The sequence below is a fragment of the Belonocnema kinseyi genome, chromosome 1 (assembly GCF_010883055.1).
Source record: "Belonocnema kinseyi isolate 2016_QV_RU_SX_M_011 chromosome 1, B_treatae_v1, whole genome shotgun sequence".
In the NCBI taxonomy this organism is placed as follows: domain Eukaryota; kingdom Metazoa; phylum Arthropoda; class Insecta; order Hymenoptera; family Cynipidae; genus Belonocnema; species Belonocnema kinseyi.
In genome coordinates, this window is record NC_046657.1 from 129,489,855 (window position 1) to 129,510,889 (window position 21,035).

At 29.9% G+C, this 21,035-nt stretch overlaps 2 protein-coding genes across 2 annotated transcripts in view; one reads left to right on the top strand and one right to left on the bottom strand.

Moving 5' to 3' along the window:
* Nucleotides 1-4,678: 4,678 nt before the first annotated feature.
* On the bottom strand, nucleotides 4,679-13,326 carry LOC117167209 (SET domain-containing protein SmydA-8-like). The gene is made up of 5 exons (XM_033351966.1): nucleotides 13,114-13,326; nucleotides 8,547-8,968; nucleotides 7,960-8,337; nucleotides 6,074-6,409; nucleotides 4,679-5,022 (listed from the first exon to the last, which is right to left on the bottom strand). Exons 2-5 carry the CDS (start codon nucleotides 8,957-8,959, stop codon nucleotides 4,716-4,718), a joined length of 1,434 nt encoding a protein of 477 aa, XP_033207857.1. The 5' UTR covers nucleotides 8,960-8,968; nucleotides 13,114-13,326; the 3' UTR covers nucleotides 4,679-4,715.
* A 2,247-nt stretch (nucleotides 13,327-15,573) lies between these two features.
* The window catches only part of LOC117175726 (leucine-zipper-like transcriptional regulator 1 homolog), an 11,295-nt gene continuing 5,833 nt past the window's right edge, over nucleotides 15,574-21,035 (top strand). Inside the window, exons 1-2 of the mRNA XM_033365513.1 lie at nucleotides 15,574-15,763; nucleotides 17,116-17,775. Of these exons, the coding sequence (XP_033221404.1) occupies nucleotides 17,116-17,775 (660 nt within the window). The 5' untranslated portion in view covers nucleotides 15,574-15,763. The remainder of the gene's footprint in view (nucleotides 15,764-17,115; nucleotides 17,776-21,035) is intronic.

Here is a 21,035-nt window from a genome sequence, read left to right on the forward strand (position 1 = left end):
AAAACTCATCTCCTTCGTTAAAAATTGAACTATTTTGTTGAATATTCGTTTTTTTGTTGTTGAAAATTTATTTTTATAACTGAAAATTTAATTCTTCCATTTTTGGTTTGCATGATATTTAATAGCTGCAAATTCGATTAATAAATTTTTCGTTATGAATTCATTAATTTTGGTTGAAGAATCAACTACTCAGTTGAAGGTTCCACCGCTTTTGTTTGATTGGAAATTCATCATTTTAGTTAAAAATTCATCTTTTTCGTTGAAGATTAAACTATTTAGTTTAAAGCTCGTTTTTTGTTGTTGCTGAAACTTAGTTTTTTTAAACTGGAAATTCAACTGTCACAGTTTTTGTTGAGATTTCAAACTAGTTGAAAATTAATCTCTTGGTTGAAGATTGAATTATTTTGTTAAAAATTCGCTTTTTTGTGGTTGAAAATTAATTATTTTAACTGAAAATTTAGCTTCTATTTTCGCTTGTAAATTGATTGATTTTAGTTGAAAATTCAACTATTTAGTTGAACATTCATCTTATTGTTTAAAAATTAAACTATTTTCTTAAAACATTGCTTCTTTGTTAAAAATTAATATTTTTTAATGGAAAATTTAACTATTCCATTTTTGGTTGTAAATTGATCGCTTTTGATTGAAAAAAATCTCGGTGTTGGAAAAGGGGATGGACCAGCTGCCCCGCAAATTCGGTATGATTAGCCTATCTTATGAAAAATATTTGACTACTCATTCCAAATTTCGGGACAAGACACTGCGTTTTATTTTTTATTAAAAATTCCATTCTATGAATGAAAATTAATCTATTTTATTTGAGAATCCAACCTTTTTTTATGTTCGTCTTTTTTGGGGAGAAAATTCGCTAAAAATTTGGACTACTTTGTCAACAAAATTTGTAAGCTTTGCATCCCGTCTGTATCATATAGCATCTCACATTTGCTATTTCTTCATATTTTATATATCCCTTCATATGTTTATAAAACAGTTTCTAGCTTCCTTAAAAGTCGTTTTCTATTTTCTTCTCTTCTTCTGCTCTGATTTTATCTTTACTCTTTTTGTGTTCTGCAATAATTTTCAAGTATATTTCTATCCTCTTACGTAATGCCTGTGATACCCATCCTTCTTTTATGTTCCTTTTTCTTTTCTTGGTTGGCGGCTTGCATTTTATTATTCCACCATGCATCACCAGACATTATTCCTACAACCGCAGTACGACACACTCTACAGTCGCACTCCTTACAATGACATCCTCAAATTAGAGACCCTATAAAAAGAGAGACTGGCCATTGTGTGAAAAAATGGCAGACGCTTAGTTTCCTATTTCGCAAAAGTGTTCATATTTTGAGTTTATTTAATTCCTTCGAATCAGTTCATATCATATGTGTAATAAATTGTTTTAATTCCTTTATGTGGAATACAAGTTGAAATTTTAAATCTATTCCATTAAAGTCTGTCTCTTTAGAGTTAAAGTTATTTTAATTCACACATTTGAATAGATTTTTGTAATGCATTGTTTAAAATGTTACAATAAATTATAAAAATATAAATAAATATAAATTTAAATATTTTCCAAATTTTTAAGTTATAAAACGGTTTAACAATAATAAAAAAATGTGAAATAAATGCTTCCTTTAAATTTTACTAAGCCGATTCCCAGTGGGCACACACGTTCTAAACTTATCCCATTTTCCTTCCCCCTTTTTCATTACCCTTTACCATTTCACTTTCACCTTTGCAGCTGTTCTCCTTTCTCGTTTTCCCTTCCCCTTTACTCATCCCCCTTCCCCTTTTCAATTTCCCCTTTACCATTTTCCTTCCCTTTTACCCATCCCTCATTTTCCCCTTGCATTTTCGTTCCCCTTTCACCTTTTCCTTTCCCCTTTTTACACTTTCCTATTCTTTTAAGTTCCCCTTTACCATTTTCCTTCCCTTTTACTCATTCCTCATTTTCTCCTTGTAATTTTCCTTTCCCAATCCCTTTTACCGTTTTCCTTTCCCCTTTTTACCCTTTCCCATACTCCTTTACCATTTCCCCTTTCCCGTGCCACCATTTCCCCTTCCCCCATTTCTTTATCCTCCGTTCCCTTGACCCTTTTTCTTTTCAATATTCTTTCCTTTCGCCTTTTATGTTACCATTTTCCCACTTTCGCCTTTCCTTTCACCTTTCCCTTTTCACTCTTTCCGGTTTCTAATTTTTTTCTTTCCTTTTCCTTTGCCCTTCCCCTTTTCATCCTTTCCCCGTTCTCTTCAACCTTTCTCTGTTTTTCCAATTTCCCGCTTGTACTTTTCTTTTCTTCCTTCCACTTTCACGCTTTCCCCTTTCTCTTTTTACCATCCCTTTTCCCCATCCCCCTTTACCGGTTCCCCATTCCCCTTTACTTATCCCCTTTCGCTTTTCACCCGTTCGCCTTCCTCTATTTCTCCGTTCCCTTGTTCTTTTTCCCATTCTTCCCTTTCCCCTTTTATTTTTCTCTTTTTCCATTTCCCCCTTTTCCTTTCTGGTTTCTCATTTTTTTATTCCCTTTTGTTTTTCCCTATACCCTTTTTCTGTTCCCCTTTCCCCTTTTTACCTTTGCCTTCTCAACCTTTCCCCATTCCCCTCACCGTTTTTCCCATTTCCCCCTTTCCTTTTTTGTTTTCTCCTCCCCTCTTCCCTTTACTATTTTCTCCTATTCATATAGCAGGCTTAAAGTTTTTTATGCAGCGGGCGTAAAGTTTCATGTTGGCCCGGCGGCAAAATGCCCATGTGCGAAGGCCACTATAGGCTGAAAGTAGTCGCATTAAGCTTGCTTCACGTGCATACAATGGCGCGTTTTCAAAGGGGGTCGAACAAAAACGTCAAATTTTGAGGTAGGTGTTGCAAAATTATTTTTGTTCACCCGAGAAAATTCTCGGGTTCTCATAAGAACCACTCAAATGTAGTTCACAGAGTATAAACTTAGTTTGCTGCAGTCGATTTCTTTCAACAAATAGTCAATATAGGCGAGATAATGTTCTTAAATGTGCCAGAATATTTTGAATTGTTTGCTGCTAATAAATCGCCCCTTCAAAATCTTTCTTGCAATTTTGATATTATCTTCTCCAATTGCTGTTTGAAAACTTTCAGACATTGCTTTACGAATACATACTTTATCTCATTTGATCTTAATTGATTAATTTAAATTATTTTATTGTAGAATAGTCCTTAACCAACTTTTCATGAGGCATCTCCAGAATTTGCATTCACCATTTAATTGCCACTGCTACCCCCAATAAACATGACAGTTAAGGATGCACATATAGGATGCAGACGGAATCTTATTTCGTACTAAGTGGTTTATAATAGGTCTTATATTCGTTATTTATATTCTTTTGTTCAATTTTTTTAATGATACAGAAAGTGTGCTGGGTATTTTTGGGGATTCAAGAGAAAAAATGATAACGGAAGAGGATTAGGTAAGTTATGCTTGGAAAAAGGCTTACTTGGTTAAGACATACAATTATTCACATGTACGCCTGGTGTAAAGTAAATAGCCATAGTATAATAGTCATTGCGCTAATAGATAATAAAAATATAGAGGGCGCATCGGCTTTGTTTGAGGTAGAGACCCTATCAGAAGAGAGACTGGCCACCCAGTGGGCACAAAATTTGGCGACGTCTTTACGACATCGTTACGACATCTTCACGACATCTTTACGACATCCTATGTCCATGTCGTTTCGGTGTCTTTGAGATATCGTAAAGACATCGTCAGATCATACGATTTATTTAAGATATCGTAAAGACACCTTAAAGACATGGACATAGGATGTCGTAACGTTGTCGTAAAGATGTCGTAAAGACGTCGCCAAACTTTGTGCCCACTGGGCATTCACGTACCAACCTTCTTATTGGCGCATTTGAGTCAGGGTGAAAAAATGGCCGCGCCAACGGGCGCGTATGTGGGAAGAACGTCGATTTGAATCTTTAAACTTTTTAAAACTAGAAACAAATTAAAAGTGCACAAATTGAATAGTTGAAATTACATTTTAGAAATAAGATTGTGACACATCCAAAGGTACGCAACAGTTGACCATTTTCAACCTATAATCAAAAATGTCCATTTCATTATTAATAGTATAATATTATTTATTTATTAATAAATGGTATAATGATTAATTATTTATTAATAATTATTCTGTACCCGAAATTAAAAAAAAAATCATTACAAACACATAATTCATAAGTTTTAGAAATTTGGAACATTAAAATTAAACCTTTTCTCAACCTCTAATACTTCCCAGTGGGCACAAAATTTGGCGACGTCTTTACGACATCGTTACGACATCTTTACGATATCCTATGTTCATGTCGTTTCGGTGTCTTTGCGATATCGTAAAGACATCGTCAGATCATACGACTTATTTTCGATATCGTAAAGACACCTTCACGACATGGACATAGGATGTCGTAAAGTTGTCGTGAAGATGTCGTAAAGACGTCGCCAAACTTTGTGCCCTACTTTGTGTTCCTACCAACAAATTTAAAAAGTATACTTTTAAATATTAAAAAATAATATTCAAGCTTATTTTTCAGAAGATTCCACAAGAAATTATGTTCAATTTTTAGTGCACTTTTAATTTCACTAATAATACAAAATATTTGAAAACATAAAACAACCTCGTTTTAGGAGGAATAATAAAAGTCATCTCATAATGTTCTTTCTATTTATTTTACTTTGTGATGCTCTTTATATTTCAGATTTAATCAATCTAAGTAGTTTTTCTCCAGGACTTCCCAAAGGTTCTGGTTCAAGTAACGAAAAGGCTTTCGATAAAAGATTTTTTTTGTCTTGGCCAGGACAAGAAGCGAGTTCTCGAAGAGCAATCGCCGTGTAAAGTCCGAGTTTTGCCCCGTAAGGATCTACGATTGAAGACGTGGAAATTATTCTCTTACAAATTTCGGATTTTTGTGGATCGTCAGGTGGTAATAATTGTATCAAGGAATGCCCAACGGTGATGCAGTGCTGGTGACAAGGGTGCAAAAGTACGCTCAGCCTGGAACAATTTTTTAATCTTATAGGAAATGTATTTTAAAAGTGAATTTTATTTTTAAAATTCGAAAAATTAGGCAACGCGGGCTTACATCCCCTTCTCCTCGCTTCCTAGATAAGACTCCTGCTCCTACTTCCCTTCTTCACGCTTTAATTTCCTCTCACCTACTACCCTATTTTCTGATAATTTCGTCTACTCTCCTTCACTTAGACTCACTTCCCCTAATTTACCTCCAATTATTTCCCCTAATTTCTGTTACTTTTCCTTCCCTCTCTTCTTCTGCTTAGCGACCTCTCGTTTCTTCTCACTTGCCGTACTTTCCATCCTCTCATTTCCACTTACTTCTCATACTTATCCTTCACTCATTTTCGCCCAGTTTCCCTACTTTTTGTCTCCTACTTTTTTACCAATAATTTCCCCCTTCTTCCCGTCTCCTCGGATCCACTTACTCCCCCTCCACTAATTTGCCGCACCTTCCTTACTTGCTCTCTCCAAATTCCAATATTATCCCTCCACACATTTCCCCTACTTCCTCTAATTTTTAACGCCTCATTTCTTCTTGGAAAAAGTTAGGCAGACGGACACTCGATCAAAGCTATAAGGGGTTTTGTCCGGGGCTATGAAAACCTAAAAATTATATTTTGATTCTCAGAATTTGTAAATTTTATCAAAGTTTAATTCAAAATTTAATTTAACTAGCATCATCATTTTCGCCCTACGCGCGCATGTAGTCTTTCGATTTGAGGGAGAAAATAACTTTCATTACAAAATTAAAATTTTGAGGAACAAGGAAATTAGAATTTTTACTGTTTTGAAAGCTATATAAATATAATTTTCATAAAATTCTTAAGAAACTTCAAAAATGTTTTTGAAAGTCTCAGATGTCAAAAAAGGATGAAGAAAATTTTGAAGACGTAGATGGAGAAGACGTAGATGGAGGAGGAAGAGGAGGAGGACGACGAAAATTGTTCGAAAAATGTTAACTTTTTAGTTTTCTTTTTCCTTTAACGGAAATGATCATTTTTCCTTTTTAATTAATAAAAATTGAAATTACCTTGAGAGAAGATCAGTAAGGACTTCACGATTCGCAATACCCATAGCGCCGTCCACTTCTTCGCCCAATCTATCGGTTAATTGATTGACTTCCAATGATGATAAAATCCCAGGACAAGCATTACAAGACCATTCAGTGTCTTCGTCGAGAGGATCCTTTGGGAGAACAAGGCCCGTTCCACAAGGACACTTTAAGGTTCCGAAGTGACTTCCAAGTTCTGAAGGATCTGCACAACGATCACAACGACAGGCGAAATATTTTGTTGCCAGGAGGTAATCTCTTCGAATTCGTGTCATCCAGAAAGCGTGAGTGTATGTCGTACTTAGATGTTCCCCTCTGAAAATAAAATTTTTTGTGTTCTCAGCTTTTTACCCCTTAGAGAGAAGGGGAAATAGGTGAACTTAAGGATAAAATGTAGAAGAAATAAAGGGAAATGAGGGAAGGAACAGTGGTGCTTAATGAGAGTAGGGGAAGTAGGGGAAAATTATTAGTAAGGGAAAATAAGGGAAGAGAAAGTAAGGAGAAATGAGAGATAGCGAAGTAGGATTAGTGTAAGGAAATAAGGGGAAGGGCGCAGGGGAAGTAACGTACAATTTGGGAAGGCAAAAAGCGGAAGAGGGGAAAGGATGTAGGTGAAATAAGACAAAAATGAGAAAAGGGAATGTAGGAGAAATAGGGGAAAATGAGTCGAGGTGAATTATAAGAAATGGGAAAAAGTTATGGAAAATTCGGGGTAGAACATAAAGGGAAATAAGGGGAGGTAAATGGTGGTAAATAAAGGTATAATAATTAGGGGAAATGAGGTATAATTCAGGAGAAATAAGGAGAGGAGAAGTAGGAAAGTAAGGGAAAATAAGGGAAGAAAAGTAGGGGGGGGGGGGTGTAGGTCAGAGGAATAGTGAATGTAAGTTGAAATAGATGGAAGCCAAGTATGGGAAGTAGGTTGAGTGGGAGGAAATGTGGGGAGGTCAGTAGGGGATTGAAGTCGAAACGGAGGGAAGGAAACTAGGGGAAATGCGAGGAAATGAGGGAAGGCAAAGTGAGGAGATATGAGAAGTGTAATTTCGGAGAGGGAAAGCAGTGGAAGTGAGAAGGGAACGGGAATGTAGAGAAAAGAAGGGAAGGAAAAGTGAGTGTAATTAGGGGTGGCGGAGAATAGGTAGTGATGAGAAATGCAGGGAAAGAAATATATTTTTAAATTGAGGAAGCATAGAGATGACAGTAAAGGGGAAAAGGGGGTAAGGAGGAGTAAGGAAAATAATGGGTGAGGTGAGAGGAAATGTTGAGAGGGATAGTAACGCAAGTTAGGGAAAATTAGGCGAGGAGAAATGATGGGAAATCATAAGAAGGAAAGTGAGGAAAGAAAAAGAAAATTAAGGAATGGGAAGTATGGGATATGGGGTGGGGGAGTAGATGAAATAAAGGTATAGGATAGTAGGGGAAGTAAAGGCAAATAAAGAGAGCAAAATAATGTTGAATTATGGAAAATAAGGGTATAGAAAGTAGTAGAAGTGATAGAAAATGAGGGTAGGCTGAGGAGAGCGAGTTGAAAGGGGAGGTGAAGTAAGGGAAATGAGAAGCAATAAGAGAAGCGAAAGTAGGGAACAAATTACTGAGGGAAAGTAGAAGAAGTGAATGAAAGTGAGGGTAAGTAGGAGAAATTTAGAAATTAGGAATGAGGATGAAAAAGGGGACGAAGGGTAGAGTAAGTGGAGGGGAATTTTATGAGGGGAAAGTTTGAACGACTTAATCAATTTCTCAATAGATTAAGAAAATATTTTTGTAGGTACGCGGCGCTTATTTTGACTAATTTTTGATATCCTGGAACACAATGATTTAAAAAATTACAATTTAAACTGAAACCCTACTATTGTATATATACATACTTTTTTATAAAAGTAATAGCCTTGACGAAAATTCTCGGTCGGCCGTTTTCATCGATGGAAAAACTGAATCTGGTATTGGCAATACATTGATGTTCCAGAAGACAACTATTTTCATAAATTCCAACCGATCCCTCTGGAGGGTTCGTTTCCAAGGCGTTAACATCAATTATTCCACAAATTTTTGGTAAAATCTCCGCAGCACCTTGATCGGCTGATAAAATTGGAGCCAAGTGTTGAGTAACATTTTTTATTTCTGCGTAAGCTTCTGTCCCTGGACGACGAGCTTCTTCGTGGCTTTGGAGTTTTGTAACTACTTTCCATTTTCTCGGGTTCTTGCGACGGAGAATTAACATGCGGAGGGCCAAAATAATATTGAATCTAATTTAAAAAGTAAAAATGAGTTATTTCATGGTTACCTTATTCAAATTTCGCGCTCAGCATTAGCGCCATCAGCGACAACTAATTTTGCCGCGAAATTCAAACTCTGAAATATCTTAAAGTCTGTTTCGACAATAAAAAAAAAGTATAACTCAAAACAAAATTATATTTTAATTATCAATCAGTAACCTTAAGTCCAAAATTATCACCTGGGTAAAATTCTCGCCTTGGCGAGGAGTTTACACTCGAGGGCGTGTCTATCGTCATCCATGAGACCAGCGCAATCAATTCTACAAGCTGGCCAGGAACATCCGATGCATCTGGCTGGTATGTTTCGACTTCCACATCCCACACAGACTCTCTCGTCGGTGTGAGGTGCCGGTCCGAAAACAATCGGCAATTCTGAGATGATCAAATCGCCTGGATTTAAATCCCGGGTCGATATGAGATATCTCCCAAGTTCGGGATTTTCTTTTATTTCCCAAGCCCGACAGGTGGATTTGTGGCGCTTCCAGTCATCTCGTTGGTGGTCCTTGGCGCAATAAAATTCGCCTTTGCAATTACTACAGCGTAAGGTTGCTGGTTTTTTGCAAACTGCACATGCGCTCTTCAAAGTTTCCATTTCTAAAGACTATCAGAAGAGTTAAGAAATTAAATATCGAAAGTTCAGGACTTATTTTAATAAGAAATTACCAAATTTCTCGAAAATTTTGGACACATTGTTGTCGAAAACCTGATTGGTTGTGAAATATTTTCGCAATTTTAAACATATTAGGCAAATAAAATTGTGGAAAAAAACATTACACGTACCAATAAAAAGACTTCTGGGAAATTTTTTAATGATTTAGGTTTTATTTTGAAAGATTAATTTTAAGAGAATATTATAAAATTTGTTTAAGAATTTCAAAGATATCCAAAATAAAAAAAATCTGAAAGACTTTAAGGGAATTTTTTTTATTATTTAAAAAACATTTTTTTTTCATTCTAATGGTTTAAAGAGATATTTAAAACAATTAGAGATTCTAAAAAGATTCAAACCAACATTTTAATTCAAAGTTTCAAAAAAATTTAGGTAAACAGGATTACAGTGCAACTCTTCTATAGCACCGATTTCGGGGCTGACGGTGGGTGGCAACTAAGTCATTATAGCCTGCTCCGCTTTTGTTTGTTCACGCCTGACTGCTCCCCTGAGTGACAGCCGCAGATCCCGCGCATCCCGCGCAGCACCTGTTACTTCTACATCCGGCGCGTTGTCAATTCTCGGAAAGGCTAAAGAAGGGAGGGCTATTTAAGAGTTTCACTGTATCTTGAAAGATATTTATAAGTCCAGAAATATTGCAAATGTTTGAAAATAATTTAAATTTCGAGAAGATTTCAAAACATTTCAAACAAAATATCAATTTTTGAAAATCTTGCAAAAAGGAAATTATTTCAGAATTTGTATAGGTTTCAAGCTAATCAAAACAAATTTCTTAAGATTTCTGGGAAAATGTTAAATCATTCTTTATTTTTGGAAATTAATTTTAAGATAAAATTGAAAAATATTTCAAAGCGTAAAAAATAATTTCCTGAAATGATAAAAAAAAACAGTAAAATATTTTAAAATAAAATTGTTCAATTTCGCAACATTACAAATATTTAGAAAAAGTTTGATTAATTTCAAGAGATATTTAGAAGCTTGGACAAGATTTAAAAAATTAAATTCAAAATACACAATTTTACAGATTTTGAGAAAAGCAAGGTTTACTAAAGATGTTAAGAGAAAATTGAGAAATGATTTTAAATGTTTTCTTAAAGTTTCAAAAAATAATGTAGAAGATTTATAGCAAAATTTTCCAATTTAACAAAATTATAAAATTTAAAAACATGCAAGTAAGTTTAAAAGATATTTAGCAGTTTTAAAATGATATAAAAATAATTCAAAACTTGAAAAAATTTCAAAAAAGTTGAAAAAAATGTAAATTTTTCAAGATTTCAAATAAATAATTCGAATATCTTTAAGACTTTAAAAGGTTTCAAGAAAATAAGCAACTTTTCTTAAAATTCATGAAAAATTTTAAATATATTTTTTTATTTCAAAAAATAAATTTTCAAAGACAAATTAAAATAATTTCAAAAAATGTTAAAGAAAATCTCAAACATTTTAAGGCAGCCTGTTTTTGATTTAAAAGATTTTTTAAAATAATTCTTTTGGACGAACTTAACTGTTTACAGAAAATAATTTAAAACTTATAATGACTTTGATTATTTCGAAATGCATATTTTTGGAGATCCTGGAAAAAATGTTTTTTCACGGTTTCAAATGATTTTTTTATTTTAAAAAAATTAATTTTTAGCAATAATAATAAATTTTTTAGAAAAAATTGAATTTTTTTGTAATATGTCCAATTATTTCCTAAAATTCTGAAAAAGAGTGCAGAAAATTTGTAAGCCAAAGTCTTTCAGTTTTGCATAATTACGAAAAATGTTTAAAGTCAAGAAAGTCTTAGAGTTATTTATAAGTTTTGAAAAGATTTAAAAAAAACTTTTAAAGATTAAAAATTTCTATTTTATATGTAGATTTTAGAAGACTTCGAAAAACTTTTTAAATCATTTTGGAAGGTTTTAAGAGAATGAAAAAATATTCTAAAGATTCCTGGAAAAATTGTAAATGATGTTTCTATTTTGAAAAATGAATTTTAAGAGAAAATAAAAAAATATTTTAAAGCCAAATTTATAATTTTTCAAGCTTACAAAATTTTAGAAAACTGAGTTATTTTAAGAGATATATGATACTATTGAAAATATTCGAAAATAGTTTAAAACTTGTAAAGATTAAAAATTTTTTAAAATGTAGGTTGACGATTTCAAAATAAAATTTGCAAGCCTTTTAAATATTTGAAATGTTTAAAGAAAATACGAAAACAAATCCTACGATTGCAGGGAAAGTTTTTAATGAATTTTTATTTTGTAATATTAATTTAAAGAGAAGATTTCAACAAACTTCAAAAGATTTATAAAATTATATTAGAAATGCGAAAGATTTTAGGGCAATTTGTTTACTTATTTTTGCATGAATAAAAAGAAATGTAGAAAATATTCGAATAATTTAAAAATATATTTACTAATTTTAGAAGTTTTAAAGGGATTAAAAATATTTTTAAACTTAAAAAGATTTCCAAAAATATATCAAATATTGATTTTTGATCAATCTGAAATCAAAATTTCCGAATAATAAAATTCCCGAGAGAAAATTGCTGAATTATAAAATATACGAAGTAGGAAAATTCCGAATTTACACCATAAAATTTCTTTGTTTAAGTTTACGTATTTATTTTAAATATAAATAAATATTTATAATATATATATATATATATACATATATAAATATTTATTTAAAAAATAGAATACTGAATTATTTTTACTTAACAAAACAAAATATCCTCAATGCTTAAAGCTCTTAAAATTATAGTTTGAATTTAAGATCACAATAATTAAAAAAATATACACGGATGAATTTTTTTTCAATTATTTTAATTTTTAATGCAAAAAATAATTATAGAAACTTTAATCTGTAAATTATTATTTCTTTCAATACAAATATTTGATAATAGTATTTTTAATAAATAATATTCATAAACACACTTATTAATTGTTCAAATACAGGAATTTTATGATTCGGGAATTTTCCAATGCGATAATTTTATTATTCGGAAATATTATGATTCGGCAATTTTATTCACCAATTGTGAAAATTCTGGAATTCAAACAATAAATTTATGTTTTATAAATATTATTGCTTATTAAAATACAATAAACAAATATTTGTATGATAAAAAATATTTTGTATGTTTAAAGTTTCTACAATTACTTTGAACTTTAAATATTACAAACATTTTGTTTATAAAAATATTTTATTATTGTAGTTTTCATAAAGTATCGGGAATTTTACAGTGTCGGTAATTTTATTTTTCGGGATTTTTCAGTCGTTTCAGAATCTATTTCCACGATTAAATTAATTATCTTCCAAATTTTATATATTCAATTCTAAAATTTGAAATTTCACAATTAAAAAATTAAAATTCCAAATAATAATAAATAAAATTGGTGTTCAACCAAAAATAATTCAATTTTGGATTTTTGCATTTACAGAAATTTGTTTAAACAAATTTTTTGAATGTTTAAGCTCTAGAAAATGAAGAATTTGAAATCTTACGACTGCCAATGTAAACGAATGTCATAATTAAAGAATTAGTAAAGATTTTATGATTATTAAATCATTCAAAATTAATAAATTAAAAATATTAAATGATCAACTTATTTTAAATTATACCTATTTAAAATCTAAACAATACAAAATTTAAGTTAATACACAAAATCAATTTCTATTTGAAACATTAGATACTTCAAATTGAGATCAACAATTTTCCATTGTGCAAATTTGATAAAAAGCTTTTAATTTTAATAAAAATTTAGAACAAATTATTGATGGAATTTAAAATAATGTACCTACTGTCGATAATCATGAATTAAGAAAAAAATAAAAGAACAAAAATTAATTTTAATTTATAAAACGAAGATAGTTTTAACTATTAGTTAAATTAAAATGATTTATTTTGCCTATATTAGTATTTTTGATTAATGATTATCCTCTATAGGCAGGCTTCTCCTACATTATTAGATATCAACAATAAGAAACACAAAAACTATTTTTTGGATTGAATCAAATTATAGACATTTTTTATAAAATAAAGTCATAATAAATTATGTGAATAAATTTTTAATTTAAAAACTCACCAATTTTACAACATATATATATAAGCCCTAGAAAGTTCTTCGATTCACTTTGATTTTTCTATTTTTTTTTATTGGCACCATTTTTTTATTGATTATAAATATTACTTTTATAAACAATTTAACATCACTGATTTTCGAACTAATAATTCTAAAACTCCGGTTTCAGAATTTTTAATGAGTTCACGCAACTAAGACACATTATTACTGAAAAGCGATCGGCGCCATGATGGATTATTTTTAAACTCTGCGTTAGAAGTTCCCATGCTTCTATTTCTGATTTTGTATTTTGGTTTCGACTCAAGACTTGCATGCTATTGATATTCGTCAATATAAGAGGGAACAAAAAATGTAATTAAAATTAATTAATTTTGTATTTTTTTATTTCGAATTTTTTATAAATTCTATAAAAGTCTAATAAAAATAGTTTTCGTTACTGTTAAAATAAAAATATTTTTTTTTCTTAATTTATTATTTATAATACTATTTCTTAGCCAGATTCAGTTATTTATGTGCCACAAATAATATATTTTAATTTTAAGTTATCATTTATATTTAGGTAGTAAAAATGGCAATTTTTATAAAGAGTTTTTAAATACACTTCAGATATGTGGGTTGCATACTTACAGGGAAGAGATTATTTTAAGTCGATAAGCAGATACCTGTCTTACCGTTTTTTTTATCGTACATTGAACATAACTTTGATAAACCCTGATGATAGGCAATCATACTTACTGCAAAATGAGCAAATGTGATTTTTTTGTTAAATGTAGATTTTTGAAGATTTTAACAAACTAAACTTTTACATTTTTTTGGAAGATTTCAACTTACAAGAAAATAAAATCTTTTAAGATTCCTGGGAAAATTGCAAATGATTATTTCTCTTACTAACTGAATTTCAAAAGAAAAAGATTCTAAAACCTTTAAAATGAACTATGATTTCAACAAGGATGGAATATTTTGAACCAAATTTTTTTTATTTTGCAATATTATAACCTTTTTCTTCTAATTCGATAGAATTTAGTTGATATTTAGAAGTTTATAAAAAATTTGAAAATAATTTGAAACTTGTAATTAATTTACTTTTTTAATGTAAATCCTTGAATATTTCGACAAAGAGGCTTTTTATAAATATTAAAAGGTTTTAAGGAAATAAGAAAATTTACTGAAGATTCCTGGGTAGATTTCAAATGATCTTTCATTTTGAAAAATATATTTTAAGAAAATATTGAAAAAGATTCCGAAAATATAAAATTATATCCAAAAATTTCGAAAAAAGGGCTGAAAATTTTAAATCATAATTTCAGATAGAACTCGAGTAAGTTTAAGAGATATTTGAAAGTTTTTAAAAGTGTAATAATCAATTTAAAACATAATATAAATACATGAAATCTTTTTTTCAATTTTGAAAAGGTAGGGTTTCAAGAGTTTTAAAAAGTTTCAACTTCAATATGATACAAAAAATTCTTAAGATTCCTAAAAAAAATCTGAACGATAGTTTCAATTTTTCAAATTAATTTAAAAAGAATATTTAAAATAGTTGCATGAAAATTCAAATGATTTACCAAAATTTTAAGGAAAAGTATAGAAGATTTTAAAGCAAAATGTTTAATTATGTACGTTCACAAAATTTTGCAAAAGAATGTGAGAATTTTAAGAGACATAAAGAAGTTTCGAAAGGATTCAAAAATAATTAGAAGGTTGTGAATATTTCAGTTTTTTAAATTGGATTTTCAAAAATTTTGAAAAAGACCGTTTTAAAATATTTGAGAGATTTTAAGAGAAAGAAAAATTGTTAAAAGAAATTTTAATTTAGTAAAATAAGCTGTTTTATTTTATCTCAAGTAATTTTAATACAAGCATAGAAGTTTGAAAAATTTCAAATTCATGTATTAATTGCGAAGATTAAAATTTCTCAGATTTCAGCGAAAAATTTAAAATTAATTAAAATTTTTTAAAACAATTTTAGGAGACAATTTTGATAAATTTCATAATATTTCAAATTATTCATTAAAATTTTTTAAAAAATGTGTAGAAGATTTTCAAGAAAAATTCTTTATTTTGCAATATTATAAAATTTTAGAAAAAATTCGAGTAAGTTTAAGAGATATTTAGAAGTTTTAAAAAGATTTTAATTAGTTTAAAATTGTAAAAGTGTGAAAATTTAGAAAAAAGTTGATTTTTTATATAATTTCGAAAATTTGTAACTTTTTGCGAATTTTTAAATGTTTCATGAAAATAAAAATAAAAATCTCTTAATATTCCTAGGATAATTCCAAATAATTTTTTACTTTTTAAAATTAATTTTAAGAGAAAATTGGAAAAGACTTCCTAAAATTTCAAATAACTTGCTGAAATTTTGAGATAGATAATGATTGTCTGATTCTATTGGATTTTACAAATTTTTTCTGATTGATAAAAACAAACGAAAGTATTCGTTTTATGCTTAAATAATTTTGTCAAAAGTTGTCAGTCGTCAATTCAATATTTTTTTGGTTATAAAAAAAAATCGATAGAAAATTTATAATTATGTTCAAAAATTTTGGTTGCCGCATGTGTGGTAATTTAGGACCAATTCGACAATGAAAAAAAATAAAATCAATAACATGGAATTAAAAAATTATATATAAATCAATTGCTAAAATTTCCAAAGGTAATGCAAAAGATGTTTTGAATTTTTTACGATTAAATAGTTTCTTTAAAACTACTACTGCATTCTCAATTTTTTTTAATAAACTTAGAGTTAAAAATATATTTTAAAATCATTTTTATAAGTTTAGAAATAAAACAAACTAATTTTTAAATCGCGCAAAAATTTTATTTACTGTTAAATAATTTGGGACAACTGGAAAATCCCAAAAAATTAAATGCCCGACGCTGCAAAATTCCTGAATAATTAAATTTCTGAGCAGTTTATAATATTGCCGAATTGGACAATTCCTTAATAATAAAATGCCGGAATACTAAAATTTCCGAATTGGAAAATTCCCCAATAATAAAATTTTCGAATTGGAAAATTCCCTAATAATAAAATTTTTTATTTGAAAAAGTTCGGATCAGTTTCTAATATTTCCGAGTTTGAAAGTTCAGGACAGAAAATTTGCACGACTGAAAAATTCCAAAACTGCAAAAATATTCAAATTGGAAAATTGAAGAAAAATAAATAAAAATATAGAATAATAAAGTGCCTGAAATTAAAATTCTCGAGTTCGAAAATTTCCAAAAAATGTCATTTCCGATACTGTAAAATTGCTGAATTGGGCAATTTTCTAATAATAAAATTCCTGTATAGTTGATAAAATTTCCGAATTATAAAATTACATGATTAAACAATTCCCGAATAATAAAATTCTCGAACTGGAAAATTCCCTGATAATAAAATTCGCGATTAATCAAAATCCTGAATTGAAAACTTCCTAAGTAATAAAATTCCCTAATAATGAAATTCCCGGATTGGAAAATTCCCTAATAATAAAATTCTCTTATAATTGATGATAGTACCGATTTGGAACATTCCCAAATAGTAAAACTCTCGAATCGCAAAATTCTCGAATAATAAAATTTACTGATAAAATTCTTGAGCAGTTTATAATATTCCCGAATTGGATAATTCCCAAATAAAAGAATTCCATAATAATGAAATTCCAGAATAATTAAATTTCCGTATAATAAAATTCCCAAATCGGGAAATGCCCAAATAATAAAATTCCATAAGAATCAAATTTCCGAACAGTTTATAATAATTCTCGACTTAAAAAAAATTACAAAAATAGTTTTTAAATAATCATTGTTTATTTATTAAAAATACAATAAAACGATTGAAAATTATTTAATAAATTTCTGACACTGTAAAATTCCTCAATAATAAAATTCCCGACAGAATATTACCGAATTATAAAATATCAGGACTGGAAAATTAATGAATTGAAAAATCCCGGAATTTAAAAAATTAGAAACTTTATTTTTTCAATAAATATTATCTTTTCATTAAAATTCTTGTTTCAGATGGTGTTTTCCGAAGTACCAGATACGAGTTTCACTTGGATAATACCAGACTTTGAAAATGTTTTAAAATCCTCAAACGATATCAGTTTTTATTCCCCTAATTTTACAACCTCACAAGATCCAAACAGAAAATGGTATATGTTTCTCTGCTTGGAGGAAAAATCGACAGAACATTGTGATCGGTGTAAAACGTACGAAAAATATTTAAAAAATCGAGATGAAATTTCAATAAGAGTAGGTAAAAATAGTCCAGTTAGAAAAAAAAGTTCAACTGTGAAGGACACGCAACAAAATGCAACCCTTCAACGAATCTGCAATCCAAAATTCAAAAAGAAAAGAATCTATCTTAAATTTAAATGTGACGAATTATTTGGAGAAGCCCTCGAATTAAAAGTTCAGATTTCCATAGTAAATCCAACTGGAAAAATGTTTAGCAGAAGTTTTATACTTTCGGGGGATGAAGTAAGCTACGTATTTAATGATTTTATTGATCCCGAAGATTTAGGCAAATTTCTTGATAATGGAAAACTCGAAATTCTTGCGGAAATATTTTTTCCGGAAAGAGCAACGAACCGAAAGAATTTTGAAGATTGTTTGAACGTAGAGTTTCTTAGCGATGTCCAACTTCTGATTGGTGAAGACCGAATCTCTGCACACAAGGCAAGGCGAAAAAAAAAATGAATTTGAATTTAATCATGTTTTTAGAAGAATTTGAGAAAAAAATTTGGTTTGTTAACATGTAATTTTTTATTGTAAATGATTACACATGTAAGGATTCAATTAACATTAATTGACATTTGATTAATTTCTGAAGCTTTTAAAATTGAATTGAACGTAACAATTTTTGGGACGTAGGAAAAATCCAAAAAAATACAATTCTCGACACTGAAATTCCTGATTTATAAAATTTCCCAAGCATAAAATTATCGATTAATACAATTTTCTAATTCGAATATTTTCGAATAATGAAATTTCCGAATGATTACATTCTTCCAACAACTTGAAAATCCCGAAAAATAAAATGCACTTCACGGTAAAATTCCAAAATAATAAAAATTTGCAAATAATAAAATTCCCGAATTAGAAAATTTTCTAATAATAAAATTCCGAAACTATAAAATTCGCGAATAACAAAATTAAAAAAAAATAAAATTCCCGAATTTGAAAATTCTCGAGTAATAAAATTTCCAAACAATAAAATTTCCGAATGATAAAATTCCCGAATAAAAAAATCCCCAAATTATAAAATTCTCGATTAATAAAACTCCCGGTCAGTTTATTATATTGCTAAATCCAAAAATTCTCAAATAATAAAATTCTCGGGACAACTGAAAGATCCCAAAAAATAAAATTCCCGACACTGTAAAATTCCCGAATAATAAGATTTTCGATTAATAAAATTTTCTAATATTAAAATTTACGAATATGTAATAAAATTTCCCAATCATGAAATTCCTGAACACTTTATATATTTATACCAATTATACAGGATTTTTTTCATTCGGTAATCTTCTGTCGGGAATTTTATTATTCAGAAATTTTCCAATTGGATGATATTATAAACTGTTAGGGAATTTTATTATTAGGGATTTTTATATTTCTAGAATTTAAAATTTGTAGAGGTTTATTTCTCGAGATTTTTCCGCCCCAGAATTTTTCCTAAAATTTTGTATAATCTTTTAAAACTAAAAAACGTGTCTTCAAATTCTTTAATTATGACATTCTGGAATCTAAAAAGAAATTTTTAAATAATCAAAGTATTTTTATTTGATGATCATATTTTCTTATCATTTTGTTATTATTGAAACAATTTTTGAACGCTTCAGATTCGGAAATTTTCAAATTCTGTAGTATTATAAACAGTCAGGAATGTTATTACACTCAGTATTTTTCCAATTTAGGAAATGTAAGTTATCATCAATTTTATAATTATGGGAATTTCGTGTTTCAAATATTTCCTGTTTCGGGAATTTTACAGTGTCGAGAATTTTATTATTGATGATTTTTCAGTCTTCCTATTTTTAGAAATGTTTTTTAATCTTTTGTTTAAAAATTAATTTTTTCAAACAAAAATCATTTTTAATTTATCTATCTTTTTAAATCCTTTCCAAATGCCTTAAAAACTTTAAATTTCTTGTTAGAAATCTGAAAAAATCAATGCGAAATTTTGAAAAATGACTTTAGCATCTTTAATATTATTTTTAGACAAATTCGAACACTTTTTTAATGTTTTGGAATCTTCAAAACACTTTAAAAATATACACTTTATTGTAAATTTTTAAAAAGATTTAAAGATGATAAATTAGGTTTGAAACATGTTTTAAACTTATAAAAATTTTAAAAAATTATTCCAATTATTTTTAAATCTTGGAAATCTAAAGAAAGGACTCCACACTAAATGTATGGGAAAATGGCTTTCGGTGGATTTAGCTGAAATTTTGTAATTTTTAAAGTTATAAGTGCCGGATGAAATATCCGAAAAAAAAATCCAAAAAAATGGACAGTTTTAGAGCTATGTGGCGCTAAGCGCTCAAGATCAGTGAATAAAACGAATTACAGCAGATTTTGTTACAAAAGCGATGTCAAGCTTCTCAAAACGATCAAATGTTAAGCGCCCAAGATTTTAACTTGACTAATTAATCACTTCTTTAAAGGCAGAAATGGTACCCAAAGTAACATTAGTAACTAGTGCGCACATCGATAATAACAGTGTACCCTTCGCAAGAGGGTTGATTGCTAAGCACCCATGATCAGCGAATAGAACCGATCCCAGTAGCTTTTGCGAAATATTAAACTATTTCTGGTTCTTGATTCGGGTTCGCTTGTTCACCTCTATTAGCAGCGTCTAGAATCCTTTTTAGCAAGGAAGTTTGAGGATACTTTACGTGTTGCTGGTGACGTGCATAACCTAGGAACCATAAAACGCTTGCAATATGTGCGCAAGTGCCAAGAGTTCTGGCCCCTGACTTACATGTGCAGTAATAACCGAGAAGCGTTTCGTTATTGTCTGGTCCTGTCATCGATCTCATTAAACGCTATCCAGAGCTGGTGCCTTGTCGCATTTCGGAAACGAGAAAATACTCGTACTCTGATCAAACCAGGTTCATTAAGTCGCGTATCTAGTTGAAACTCCTCATCTTCTTCTCGTTGCAGCTTGTCTTGAACGTAAGATGTGAGAAGTTCTACTTGATACACGCCAATTGTTATGTCGCGTATTTCTTCTCATGTAAGGCGAGGAAATTGTGGCACTTGAAGTTCATGCAGGCGATTCCAATTTGCATTTCCGTAGCGCATATTGTCCACTTCTACGCGCGTTTGCACAATATTTGGCTCACGAGCTCTCGCTATATATTCTCTTGCAAGCTCTGCTGTAGCGCCTTGCATCTCGATAACAGGATGGTATCGATTAATTATGGTACCAGCAATACGAAAGAAGTCCCTTAGATTATGTACATGAGCCATCGGAATGATTTTCTCGAAGAACTTGAAAATGGACTTCATGTGGCCATTTCTGGATTCCACTGTCCATCTAGATTTCGTTATTAGCCGAGCTTCGTTTGCTTCTTCAGTTACCAATTGACTCTGTCCTTGTTGGAGAAATGGTGGTATCTTGGACACAATTCCTAAGCGTTCTAAAAGTGGTTGGGCATCTCTATATCTACGGTCCTCTATAAAAATATCACCAATGTCAAAAAATTCTTTCATACCTTCCACATCTCTTTCAAATTCGTTAATGAGCATTTGTGCGTCATTGTTTCGCGAGTCAGAAGAATATGGTCCTTATATTTTAAGTATGTATCCGTCTGGAGCAACAATAAGTGCAGGTTTTACCAAGTGACGTCCTTTATGTTTGCAGAATGACTGTCGAAGTACGCGAAAGTTACTGCTCTTCTGCATGTAAGCATAAGTTCCATCGATGA